The sequence below is a fragment of the Bubalus kerabau genome, chromosome 13 (genome assembly GCF_029407905.1).
Source record: "Bubalus kerabau isolate K-KA32 ecotype Philippines breed swamp buffalo chromosome 13, PCC_UOA_SB_1v2, whole genome shotgun sequence".
Classification (NCBI taxonomy): domain Eukaryota; kingdom Metazoa; phylum Chordata; class Mammalia; order Artiodactyla; family Bovidae; genus Bubalus; species Bubalus kerabau.
Window position 1 is genome coordinate 62073146 of NC_073636.1, and position 12677 is coordinate 62085822.

At 50.0% G+C, this 12677-nt stretch overlaps 2 protein-coding genes across 2 annotated transcripts in view; one reads left to right on the plus strand and one right to left on the minus strand.

The window, feature by feature from the left end:
• The window catches only part of TTLL9 (tubulin tyrosine ligase like 9), a 59330-nt gene extending 57632 nt beyond the window's left edge, over window positions 1-1698 (plus strand). The window contains exon 16 of the mRNA XM_055543330.1: window positions 1399-1698. Coding sequence (XP_055399305.1) covers window positions 1399-1475 — 77 coding nt within the window. The 3' untranslated portion in view covers window positions 1476-1698. The remainder of the gene's footprint in view (window positions 1-1398) is intronic.
• A 1038-nt stretch (window positions 1699-2736) lies between these two features.
• On the minus strand, window positions 2737-10076 carry PDRG1 (p53 and DNA damage regulated 1). Its single transcript, XM_055544721.1, has 5 exons — window positions 9864-10076; window positions 8272-8347; window positions 7138-7212; window positions 4949-5029; window positions 2737-4373 (listed from the first exon to the last, which is right to left on the minus strand). Exons 1-5 carry the CDS (start codon window positions 9948-9950, stop codon window positions 4291-4293), a joined length of 402 nt encoding a protein of 133 aa, XP_055400696.1. The 5' UTR covers window positions 9951-10076; the 3' UTR covers window positions 2737-4290.
• Between the last annotated feature and the right edge of the window lie 2601 nt (window positions 10077-12677).

Sequence of the window (12677 nt, forward strand, 5' to 3'; positions counted from 1 at the left end):
CACCTCAGGTTCAGTGCCAATGCTTCCTGCACCATATTTAAGCAGCAGAGACTCAGAACAGTGGTTCTCCAGTTGAGTATCTGGGTGGGTGATTTTGAATATAAGAGGAGCTGGCTGGGGGTGGGAAGAGTATTGATGAAATGAATTAGGGATGTGTTGGCAATCTGGTGAAAAGATCAACAGATAACCCAGAGATGAGCCTAGAACTCCAAGAGATTTGCATTGGACACGAAGGTTTGTGAATTATGAATGAATTATGAACCTTAGTTAAGGCTAAGGCTCCACGGAACTCACTTTGGAAAGCCCGGGGATTGGCATTTAGTGGACTTTCAGCTCAGGGAAGTCTTGATTGCTGTTGATGCCTAGGAGGCAGGGGTGGGGCTCTGGGGAGCTGAGAAACATGGCAGACACCTCCAGGTCAGTTGTGCCCATGGGGATTCAGTCATTCAACCCCTGTTTGTGAGGTGCCATCACTGCACCTGGCACAAGATTAAATGACCATGGAGTTGCCTCAAGGATTAGCTCTGAGCACAAAAGAAAGGAAACACTGTGAATGCACTAGGAGAGGATGTGAAGTCAGCCTGAACTGCCTGGGACACCCTCCCACAAGAGTAGGAGCCACCTGTGGGGCCATCCACCTCTTAGCTGAATGTGCCTGACACATGAGATTTAGGTACCAGGCCCTGTGCCAGCTTTAAGTGCATTTTCACGGAGCAAAGCCAGAAGGCAGGGCAATATGGGGAGTGGTTAAGAGCTTGGCCTCTGGAGCTAGGCAGCCTGGGTTCAAGCCTCAGTCCTGCTACTAATTGTGCAATTTGGAGCAAACTACTTCACCTCTCCGAGCCTCCTCTTCTCTTGCATACATTATGCCTGTGAAAGCTTAAGTCAAATCTACATCCTCACCTGAAGTAGCCCCTGATTTGGGGTAGGCCTCCAGTGAATACTACCTGATCCTTGCATTTACCCCATAAAGCAGGTATCCTGATGTACAGATAAGAAAACTGATGCTCCAAGAATTAAGTGACCTGTCTAAAGGTCATGGCAGTTGGGAGGGGATGTGTGCTAGGTTGCATCAGTCATGCCCAACTCTGCAACCCTTATGGACTATAATACACCAGGCTCCTCTGTCCATGGGATTCTTCAGGCACAAATACTGGAGTGGGTTGCCTTCCCCTCCTCCAGGGGATTTCCTGACCCAGGGATCGAACCCATGTCTCTATCTCCTGCATTGGCAGGTGGGTTCTTTACCACTAGCTCCACCTGGGAAACCATCCGTGGTTGCCCGGCTTCTGCTGGCCCCTCCTTCTGCAGGTAGTAGGAGCACTGGCCCCTTCTACTCCCCTAAGACCCCTCGACCAAGGACAGCCCATCCCAGTCAACTTTCCACTTCCCTTCCAGGCTGCGTCAATGATCGGAAGGAACAGCTGAGGCAGCTGTTCTGCTCCCTTCAAGGCCAGAAGAAAACGCCCAACTAATCCCCAGCATGGAGAACCACTGGTACCACAACGGTCCTCTCTCTGCTCCCTGTTTTTCAGCGCAGCAGCACTCAGCACTCAGTCACCCTCCCTCCCTCTTTCCGGCCTGGCAGCTGCTTTGGCCCAGCACCCCACCCTACCCTGGATATCTTTGCACCAGGAGAGAACCAATCTCTGGGACTGGATAGATTTTAACCTTGATGGATTGGTTAGCTTGGTGAAGAGGAGAAATGCAGCAAGTTATACCTGAGGGAGATCACATCTAATAAAGGATTACAGCCCTTATTTAGAGAGTCTTTGGGCTCCAGGTTTGGCTCAGGGAATGCTGTTGCCGCTACCACATCTTCCTGGTTTTGACCCTTTGATGTCTCTCAGGGGATGTGTTGATAGGCTCCTCCAAGAGCAAGGGCTCAGTTCTTAAGTTGTGTTCGCAAAGCAAGCAGTTGTTAAGATTGTGTGTTTACTGGGGGTCCAAGTAAGGGCTGAGCCTTAAATACATCCTGCCCTTCTTACAATACCCTGACTGCATGTCAGGGGACCCATGGAGCTCCCTGACCATCTGAAAACCAGTGGGCCAGAGCATCCCCATTTCTCAAGTAGAGAAGGCAAGGATTAGGCAGGCAGAGCTGCTTAGTGAGTCTCCATGAAGGTGCACTTATTAAGTCAGCTAGGTGACCTAGGTGCCTCTCTGGGCCTTCCTATTTGAGGTTGGGAGCTGAGCTTTTTAGATTAGAAAGCCCTGGGCTGTCAGGCAGAGATGGCTTGGGGAGTTGGGCACAAGTAAGAATGTCTGCATTTTCCACATTCCAACGCCTCTTGGTTGAAGAGTTGAACCAAGAGTGGGCTGGTGGCTAACTGCTTCAGGACAACCTTTCAAGGGACCCCAGGCAGCTCCTCTATCACTCCGCCTGCTTCAGGACAGTTCTTTTAACTGCAAACAGCAGAATCTGACTGCAGGGGGAAGGGAAGGGCTTTTCAAAGAAAAATACTGGCAAATCTAAGTAGGTCAGCCAGCCTTGGGAAGGCCAGAAGCCAGGCCTTTCTGGGGCTCGTGCTCCAGAATGTGGGGGCTTCCCTCATCCGTGTGACTGGGTAAAGCCCAGACAACCCTAGGAATGGGGTCCACGTCTCCAGGAGAAAGAATCTGATTGGCTCTTCTTTGGCCTAGCATCCACCTGGTCAGATAGGCAGGGTCAACATTCAGAGAGAACAACTGAGCCAAGCAGTCATCTAGACAGTATCTACCAGTGAATGCCATAACTCCCCATTTTCTTACATTTTTATTTTAAAAAATACAACAGCAACATGTCCTTCCCTTGCACCCAACCATGTAGTTTCTATTCTGAGGGAACCACATAACTGTTTGCACACAAATTATGAGCTTATTAGACACCTGTCTTTGCTTCTCACTTTAATGTATCTTGAAGCTTGTTCCAAATCAGTTTTCAGCTTCTTTATTCTTGATTACAGCTGTATAATATTCCACTATTTGGAGTTATCAAATCCTTTCATCTACTCTGGACATTTAGTTTCCGATTCCACCTCCCTACTTCCTAGGGCCACCTTGGAGAAACCCCAGCAATTTCTACTAAAAAAAAAAAAACTCAAAAGGATGCAAAACCAGAGGTTTGGGCCAAATGTGGCTTATATAAAGTGTTTTGTTTGGCCAACATTCAAGCTTTTTAAAATTTTCTGAATTAATCAGCAGTATTTAAAAAGCAAAGGATTCAACTTAAAAAATCTAAATTTCTAGGTTTTCGAAAAAAACACAAGATCTGGCCATGGCAGCCTGTGTCCCTGCATTTAACTATTGGCCAGAACCAAATGGAGTGCCCTCTCCACCCTGCCCTGACGTCATTTCAAGGAGGAACCACTGCCCCTTCATGGACAGTACTGCAAAGGGAGTGGCATACCTTCCATTAAGGACTAAGTGAGGTAAAGACTAGAAGCTACTATTCGTTCATTTAGTAACATGTATTGAGCCCTGGAGGCACACCGAAGACATCCCTCCCGGCACATTCACATTAGGATCGCAGACCCTGAAGGCAGACAGGAGCTCTAAGCATCGCTGCCCGGGTTCTGCTTTCAGAGCCCACGGAGTCACGTCCTGCCTAAGCACAACACAGCAGGATGGCCCTCATCCGTCGCTGGCGCAGGGCTCTGCAAGGCCTTCCTGACTCCAGAGCAGCCGAGGCGGGATGACAGGCAGCACCTGCTCTGGACTCCATCCCGGGGGTGAGCAGGAAAATGGGCCCCAGTGGCAGTGCAGGGGGACTATGTGTCTGCCTGTGCTGAACCACAGAGCACTAACATTCTGTCCTCTATCCAGCACAGGAGCCTCCTGTAAGCCTCCTGCTTTATTCCAATTCTGTTACACACACTGCTTGAAAATACGTCTCTCTCTTTCTGAGAGGAATGCTGGAATGAAGCTCCCACTCTTCTCCCTCCAGGGCCCATTCCAACAGCAGGCCATTGTTGAGAAGTGCCTGCTGCAGTCCTTCTCACACCCCCACTGGCGCTGCCCCCACCCACCTCCTGGTGGCTACCAGGGCCTGTCAATGGGCCTTGTGTCCATCCAGCCCCAGTGGTCAGGCCGGCAGATACTGGTGTAGGCTGAGGGTTCCCTCCTGCTGTCAAAAAGTAGCCAAGTGCTACAGACAAAGAAGCTTCGTACAGGCTATGGCTGCACTTCTCACACCTGTCCCCTTGCAGGGTAGATCCTGTCCTTGCAGGTTTCAAGGCTGGAGAGTTCTGGGTCCTCCATGACCCCAGGGGAGGATGCTGGTCTTAGGTCCCCCACCTGGGTTCTTAGGTTTCATCCTTTCAAGATGACCTTGAGAGCTTTAAGCTCATCCTGGTTGAGGGGGGTCAGGTTAAAGCCCTTCAGCTCCGGTTTGCCTAGGGGAAGAATTCATCAGTGAGTCAGGGCTCCCGCTGTCCAACCTACTGGCCCTGGAGTCTAGCCTGGCAATGCGGCTTACACTGCATTCATGCTGCCAAAAACTTGGCCTTGAAATCTGACAGAGAAGGGCCTCAAATTCTGCAAAGCACAGAACAAGGAACATCAACACCTGTTCCTGAGTTACCAAGAACCTGCAGAGTCATGACTGCTGTGCAGAACCCTCCTAATTTGTGCCAGACTGACCAATTTGGAGAGGTTAGGTTTACCTAGAAATTCAGCTCTAACCTGGACCACCTGACTGAGGCCTTCTGACCCTTAGTCAGAGGTATCTTGGCCCCCACAGTCACACCCTGGCATAAAATGTGAGACACTCCATGCCATTCTTGTGCCTGAAAAGAACTTGTAATGGGAATAAGATCCCACAAACTTCCTGTCCATTCCATCTCTGGTCAGCTCAAGACAACCCTGCCCACTTCCCACTCACCAGCTGTCCACCCCAGCCTGCAAAGTCTGAGCTCATACTGTCTCCCCTGCTGGTTTCCGGCCCCACGCTTAGTCCCCAGGCCAATACCTTGGGCCTCAAAGAGGCGATTGACCTTCACTTTAAGTTGTTTCCGGAGTCTTTCTATTTCTTTATCCAGATGTTCCTGATCTGAAAAATTGAGACAGGCAAACAAGATGAGGTTACACTATAGACACCCAAGGATACCAGCCTCTGCCCAGCCCCACTGAAGGCAGGGGTCTGAGCATGCGGGGGTGAAAATGGGACTTGGGAGACCAGTTGAGGAAGAAACTAAAGGCTAAAGAAGGGACATGGCCTACCACGACCACTGAGTGAGCCCAGAACAGGGTTGAGCACACTAGTTTCCCAACTTGCAGTTTATCAGCCTGTTTTCATTATGCAAAGTACCCTGGGCAGTGGATGGTGAAGGCAATAGCAGGATTTTAGGTCACCCTCTCACAATGAAATTATGGAAAATTCAGATTTAAGAATAAAAAGACCCAGCCTATTCAAAGATGGATGGAAAATAGGTGGTTGACGAAGTTTACAAACCCACATCCAACCAGGTGAGGAGTTTTCACAACAGCAGGACTGTGGTAACTGTGACCTGAACAGTCAACACTCTGTCTCATGCTCACACTCAACCAATTCACGGCAGGGAAGAGAGGGCTGTCTTACAGAACGGACTGTGCCCAAAGGCAGATGCATCGTGAGAAGTGCAACCAACTGATGACACCCAACCAACTCCGTCTGCTGTTTTCACCCACTCATGAGTGACATTTTTGCCTTTCCTACAGACCTTTATTCCTTCTGATGGTGATAAGCCCTGACCAGCTAAGCATTCTGACCTGGGCAGTCGCTCTGGTTCTCGTTGTAAATGAGTAACCACCATCTTGCATGATCTTTGTTTAGCCTGTGTCCATCCCTAAGAAACAGAGATGCTGCCCTGGAACCCTTCTAGGTCAGTGACAAGACCACACTCATGGGCCAAGAGAGCTGGGGATCTGATCCTCAACCCAGGCAGGCGAGGCCCTCTGGAAGCTTACTCTAAGCAGCCTCCAGTCCCTCTGCAAGTGCAATGACAATTCAATTTTATAACCATGATATTAGTGTATGTTTTCTTTAAAAAAAAAAAAAAAATGTTTGTTTATTTAACTGTGTTGGGTCTTAGCTGCAATGCATAAGCTTAGCTGTCCTTTGGCATGTGGGATCTTAGGTCCCTACCAGGGACCAAACCCGAGTCCCCTGCACTGGAATGTGGACTCTCAACCACTGGACCACCAAGGAAGTCTCTAGTGGATGTTTTTCAACGGAAGTTTCTCCTCAAAGCTGATCTACTTTCCTTCGACAGAAGTTCAGTTTCAACAGGGATAGAGTTACCCTGTTTTCAGCGGCAGCGGCAACCGTGCTGCTGGTTCTCTTGGCCCACATGTTTTCAGGGGTGAGGAAGAGAAAACGTGTAACCTGCCCTTATCCCAACCAAGGACCCATCTGCAGCCTGACCTTTTGCTTTCATGACTTTTCTCCAAAGAGCCTCTAGGATCATGGTTGTGAGATCTGTTGTGTACCCTAGTGTGGCAAACTCAAGAGCTTCATGCTCCTCAAACCTCCATCTTCAACCCTGATGCTACTCTGGGGATGTGAAAATATGAGCACGTGCCTTAGATCTGACCAATGAGGTATCAGCAGAAGTCCCTGAGGAGGACGGTCTTATTTCCAAACCAGAGGGCAAGGCCATATATGGAGAAAGCCCTCCTGCCTCTCTCTAGCCTGGCTCTCAGACACGAGGCCTGCAATCATGACACAACAACCAAGAGAATACATCGACTCTGCTGAGCAGCTGTGCCAGTCCTGGACTGCCTTTCTCTGGACAACTTCTTACATGAGATGAACAGAACTGTATTTCCTTAAGTCCTACTAACTGCTAGATTTCTGTTATTTGCAGTCCAACTCATTCCTCAATGACAAACAAGCACTATGCTGCTGCTGCTGCTGCTGCTAAGTCACTTCAGTCGTGTCCAACTCTGTGCGACCCCATAGCTAAGTACATATATTATTTTATCTCAACTTTTACAACAACTGTGCTATGTAGACGTATCCCCCTTCAGAGATGAAGAAACAACTCAGTGGCACATCAAAGATTAAAATGCACACAGCCACCAGCTACCTCGCATCAAGCTGCCAGAAGCCGGGGTGGGGGTGGAGAGGGTGTGGCATGGGGGGTGATGCTGTTCCTGACCCCTGCCCAGGAGGCTTACCTTTCTCAATCATTTCCTTTGTCTCAGGGTGAGGCATCCTGATAAACATGTTCCCAAAGCAAACCATCACGTCTTCTGAAATGGCAAATAGTCATTCTTTCAATAAATATTTTGATGCCAGGCATTGCTTTAGATGCTGAAAACACAGCAAAACAGGACGAAATTCCTGCCTTCCTAGCTTATGTTAGAGTGGAGAAGAGAGACTATACAACAACGTCAAGACAATAAAGATATGATTCGTCAGACCCTGAAAGGTATCTTAAGAGAAAACTAAAGCAGGGAAAGAGAGATGGGGAATGCCAAAAGGAGGAGCTTGTCATTCATACCAGGCAGTCTGGGAAGGTCTTACAGATTATGTGCCATTCCGGCAGAGACCTGAAGAAAATGAGGAGTATGTAAGCCCTGCAGACACACATCTAGGGAAAGAGCGAGCCAGGCAGAGGAACCAGGAACAGCAAGGATCAGGACTGTGGCGGTGTGTCAGAACAGCAAGGAGAGCAGTGAGGGTGCAGCTGATGAGCGAGCGTGAGGTCAGAGGAGACAAGGGGGCAGAGTTCAAGGAAATCAGTTTACACAGTCCTGCAGGACTCTGGATTTTACTCTGGTGAGACAAGAAACCGGAAGGTTTCAGGCTTTCCAGTGCACTTTAAGTGCTTGGTTCCTGAGGCCCTTCATCATGGCCTGGCCTCTGCCCATCTCTCCAGCATGATCACATGCTCCTCCCCTATTGCTTCCTCTATCACTACCACTTAGCCTCACCTAAAGAGGTGCCATCCCATTATCCAAGATCAACCCTGTGTTCACTTCCTTCTTCAGCTTTCTTACAATTTTCAGTTCTCTATTTATGCTGTTGACTTACTTGTAGAGCACAAGGGCAGGAACTTCACTGTTTTTACACCCCCAGCACTTTCCCAGTGTCAACTGATAAGCTAGCAGCTAACAACCTGTCACTGAGGTAAGAAAGTGAAAGCCTGAGCCACAGTCTACGTCAGACCTGCAATACTGTCTCTCCCATCTCCACGGGCTGTGCCACACACCTGTGGCCTCCTGCCTGGTCTCTAACAGGAGTAAGTCAAAGGCATTAGAAGGTAAACTGAACAGGCCTCTGGGCTGCAGCAATGAAGGTAGGCTTACCAGTGAGGCTGAGATCCTTCTGCAGGGCCCTCAGGCCCTCCCGGTTCCGATTCCTTTTGGTATCCAGGTCCACAATCTGAAAAGCACAGGGGCAGGAGGGAACTCAGTTACCTCCTACCCGGGTCTGTACTCCCAACAGACCAGGGATGTTAAAACCTAACAAAGACGACAAGGCATCATTCCTTGGTTAATTCTAATGTCCTGCCTATAGTGGACAGATGTGTGAAGGTACTTCTTCCCCTGCTCAGCTTCCAGCTCCTTAAAGACAATGCTTCATCCAGGTGTCTTTCCCCCCAGAGGAGGTGCTGGGGAAATGTCTAATGACTAAATGGGTCATTTTTTATTATCATCCACGGGAGCACTAGTTCTCAAGCTTCAAGGCATTTCAGAATTACCAGGGGAGTGGAAACCACTTCCTGAACAAGCTCCTCCAGCTGATTCTGACCGAGTATCCTGAGAAAAACGACAATATTATATTAGAAAGGCACGGGTACTGGCACTGAGACGGTGGTCACAGCAAAACGGCTACCAAGGAAGTGAGGTGGCAGCGCAGTACTACTGCCGGGCGCTGGAGGCTGTGGGGCGGAACACCCAGGTTTGAATCCTGCAGCTTGCTATGAGCTGTGTGACTTCACCTCTCTGAAAAACAGGGACAGGAAGAGAACCCACCACCTAGGTTATTAACCTAGGAACTAAGTTGGCACAGTACTTGATACACAGTAAGTACTCACTCAACTTTAACTGCTATTTGTCAGCCAGCACACCTTGATGCAGTGTTTACTAGGCTCTCCCTTAATACCCAACTGACCAAGCATCCAATCATTCTAACTGGAGATGAGGAGTCTGAATCATTCTTGATCCCTCCTACTCCCTCACCCCTATACTTCAGCATCATGGAGGCCATCTCCAAATGGAGATGACCCATCACCACCACCTAGGCCCAAACCCATCCCTTACCTGGCCCCTCATTTACCCCTTGCCCCCTTATAGTCTGTGCTCTACAGAGCAGCCAAAGGGATCTTTCAAAGCCTCAATCCATTATATCACACTTTTTTCCCACCACAAGCTTCCTTAAACTCCCTGTGCAGGTCTCCACGGCCCTCCGGTGGCCTGGGCCCCACACTTCTCCCACGTCCCGACTTCTGCGCGATTACTAGACCACCTGGACTTCTTTCCTGTTCCTCTTTTGGCCTAGACTGGAGCGGTGCAGCCCAGGTCGGTGTGGGGGCCCAAAAACTGCATTTTCAAAAAGCGGTTCAGGTAAACCAAAGGCCCAAAGAGATAATGGGTCGGGATCCGGAAAGCTGGGCAAAGGGCAGAGGAAGAATGGCGAGAGAGGAAAGGCCTGGCACAGAAGGGCTTAATATGTGCCAAATACAGGAGTCAAGCGCGGCGCTGTGCCACGCATTCGACATTTGGCCCACATGATCTCACAACCGCCCGGTCTGTCGTCACAGCCCTTGGCCCACAAGACTAGGTCAATTCACAGCGAGCCCAAGCTGGAGCCGGATTCCGGACCCTGCGCGCTGCCCTAGGAGCTCGCAGGCCCAACCGCAAAACCCGAGCCCCAGCCCCGTGGACACGCCTCCTACCTGCCGTTTGTCCGCCAGCACCTCCTCGGCGAGCTCCTCCACCTCCACCAGGTACCGCAGCACCCGTTCCGCCTCGGGCGACAGCATGATGCCTGCCAGTCACGACTCCGCTACGCCGCGATCCTACCGAGCTCACCTCCGGCTCTGCTGCACTGCAGCTCCGTCCGCGCAGGCGCCGCTCTCACAGGGCTTCCGGCACGCATGCGCAGTTAAAAGAAGAACGGAGGCTCGCAGGCTCCAAAGCTCGCGCGAAAGCGGACGCGAGAGGCGGGGCCTAGCTTGGGGGCGGGGCTGGAGCGCCCCCTGCAGGTCCAAACCTCTTAACCTCGCCCTCCCTTAGTTGTTCATCTTGCCCTCGCCTTAGTTCTTACGCGCTGAGGATGCGGAAGTGAACAAAACGAAGCCACTGCCCCTCGCGCAACTTCATCTAGTGGGTAACATAAACAATTGATCACAAAACAAATAATTATATACCATGGCAGGCAGTGATAAGGCTTTGGAGAAATCAAATCATTCTTCCCCTGCCTGAGGAGCACCAAGGAAGCAAGTGTAGCAGTTTCTGATTTATAAAATGAGAGTGAATAAAAATCCTTCTCATTGTGTTTCCGCAGGATTGGAAGGAGGCAGGAGTCTTAAAATTCAGTTTGACCTCTACTTTCATTGAGCCCCTGTGTTGGACCCAATGTCAAGAATAGCTGACCTAGACCCAAGGAAGGACGGTGAGTGATGAAGTGCCAGCTCAGAAGAGTTGTATGAATGCTGGAAAGTGAATCATTGTGGGCTGTAGGAGCTGGGAAGATTTCCAAGAAGAAGTAGGCAGGTGGAAAGTGTCTGCCCTTCCGAATCAGAAGATTCCCTAGAGATCTTCACACCCAAACCCTTCATTGTACAGCTGGAAAAGCCAAGGTTCAGAGGGTGGTGAGGGTTTTAAAAAGTCAATAGCAGACCCAGTACTAGAGCTCTGACCTCTTGTCTCCCTGAGTCCAGCTTGTATTTCTCTCCTTTTGGCCACTGTAACCAAGCCCTTTCACACCCCTTGCCTTCCTTGAATTTCACAACCATCTTTGTATGGGTGGGTTATTACACATCTCGCAGCTGCACACTGAGGCTTGCTCCTTGTCCCACAGCAAGTCAGGAGCAAACATGGTCCAGGAGTGCTCAAGCTTCCAAACCACAGCTGTTTCTGGATCCTGAAAAAAAAAAAGGCCCTCCACCAAGTTGTGGCCCCAAAAGTCCTCGAAGCACCTTGTCTTTGCCTGGCCTTTGGCTTCCTTCAACTGATGAGGCAGTTAGTTTTCCCTGCAGCCACCTGGCATGGGGAAAGAAGGAGATTCATTAAGGATTCCTCATTAAGGGTGAATTTGTCGCCAAACCCAGGATGTTTTGTGTAAATACCTTCTGGTTCAGAAACACAGACACAGGCCCTGTGAAGGAAGGAGGAACATTTGCTAAAGGAGAAACAGGGCTCACCAGGCATCCCTGAGGCCTGGACCCTAGGATTATCTCCCCTCCACCTTGGGGCTTAAAGGGGCCTGGGCCAGGCTGACCCCTGACCCCTGCCAGATGGGCCTGGATGGGAAAGGGTTGAAGGAGGCTCCCAAATTGGCAGCTTCTTGGCTGTGACTGGCCCTCAGAGGGCACCCCTGGCCACTGGCATTGTATGGAAGGGACATAAGCCTTTGAGACAGTCATACCTGGAAGGACTCCTATTTTAGAACCGCTTATGTTTCAGAACCATCAATTTCACAAATATGTATTGACTGCCTTGGCCCTGTTATAAGAATTCATCATGAGCAAAACCAGATTTGGTCCTTGCCCAAAGCTTTCAGTCTGGTGGGAGAGACACATAATAAATGCATGAACAATAAAATACATCTTATGTCAGGTGATGGGTGGTAAGCACTATGGAGAAAAGATCAGGGCAAGGTTGATTTATAGTTGCTAAATTGTGTCTGACTCTTTGCAACCCCGTGCCGTGCCATGGGCTGCAGTACATCAGACTTTACTGTCCTTCACTGTCTCCTGGAGTTTGCTCATACTCATGTCCATGTCAAGGTAGAGAGGGAACAAATGAGGGGTGATGTGAGATAAGGTGATCGGGGCGGGGGGTGGCTTCTCTGAAAAGGTGTCATTTATGCAGAGATGTGGAGGAGATGAGAGGCTGAGCCATGTGGATATCTAGGGGACAAGCATTCTACCCAGGGGGAACAAAGGCCCAGAGATGAGCCTTCATTTTGGCGAGTTGCAAGGCCAGTGTAGATGAAACAGAATGAGCAAGGAAGGAAAAACAGGAAGTGAGGACGATAGGGGGAAGGAGGCATTGAAACTATGGAGCTATCGGAGGGGCTATAGGTGCCCTGCTCACATGGCAAGGCCCTCCCTTGAGGTGGTCAGCAGGTACTGCAGCAGGGGCCTGTGGCTTCCAGCTTCTCTCTGCTCATGGATACAGATTGAGCGTGGAATGTGGGTGAGTTAATGCACATAGGAGTGGTCCTCAGCCAAGAAGAGAATAGAGCTAGTGGCTGCGTACCCCAGCTTCTTTGTCTTTCTGTGGGAGACCCATGAAGAGGCTATTACAGTCATCCACGTAGGAGCGGATAGTTGCTGGACAGAGGGTGGCCACAGTGATAGCACTGGTAGGATCCTCAGGGCCTTTGCACACACCCTTCCATCAACCTGGGTTCATTTTCTCCCACACCTCTAAATGTATAACTACTACACAACCCCCACTTATCAGCTTGGCGACTCCTCCCAAAATCAAGAGTCCTCCCTCCCTAAGCCCCCAGAGCTTCCTGGGGTACCCCTCTCTCTACT

Bases quoted from the DNA above. Each gene is read 5' to 3' on its own strand.
- PDRG1 (XM_055544721.1), bottom strand. From the start codon at position 9,950: ATGCTGTCGCCCGAGGCGGAACGGGTGCTGCGGTACCTGGTGGAGGTG. The intron at 5,030-7,137 runs GTAAGCCTCCTG...TCAATTTTTCAG, and splicing joins AAAGGAAATGATTGAGAAAG to ATCAGGAACATCTGGATAAA. The intron at 4,374-4,948 runs GTATTGGCCTGG...TTCTTCCCCTAG, and splicing joins TCGCCTCTTTGAGGCCCAAG to GCAAACCGGAGCTGAAGGGC.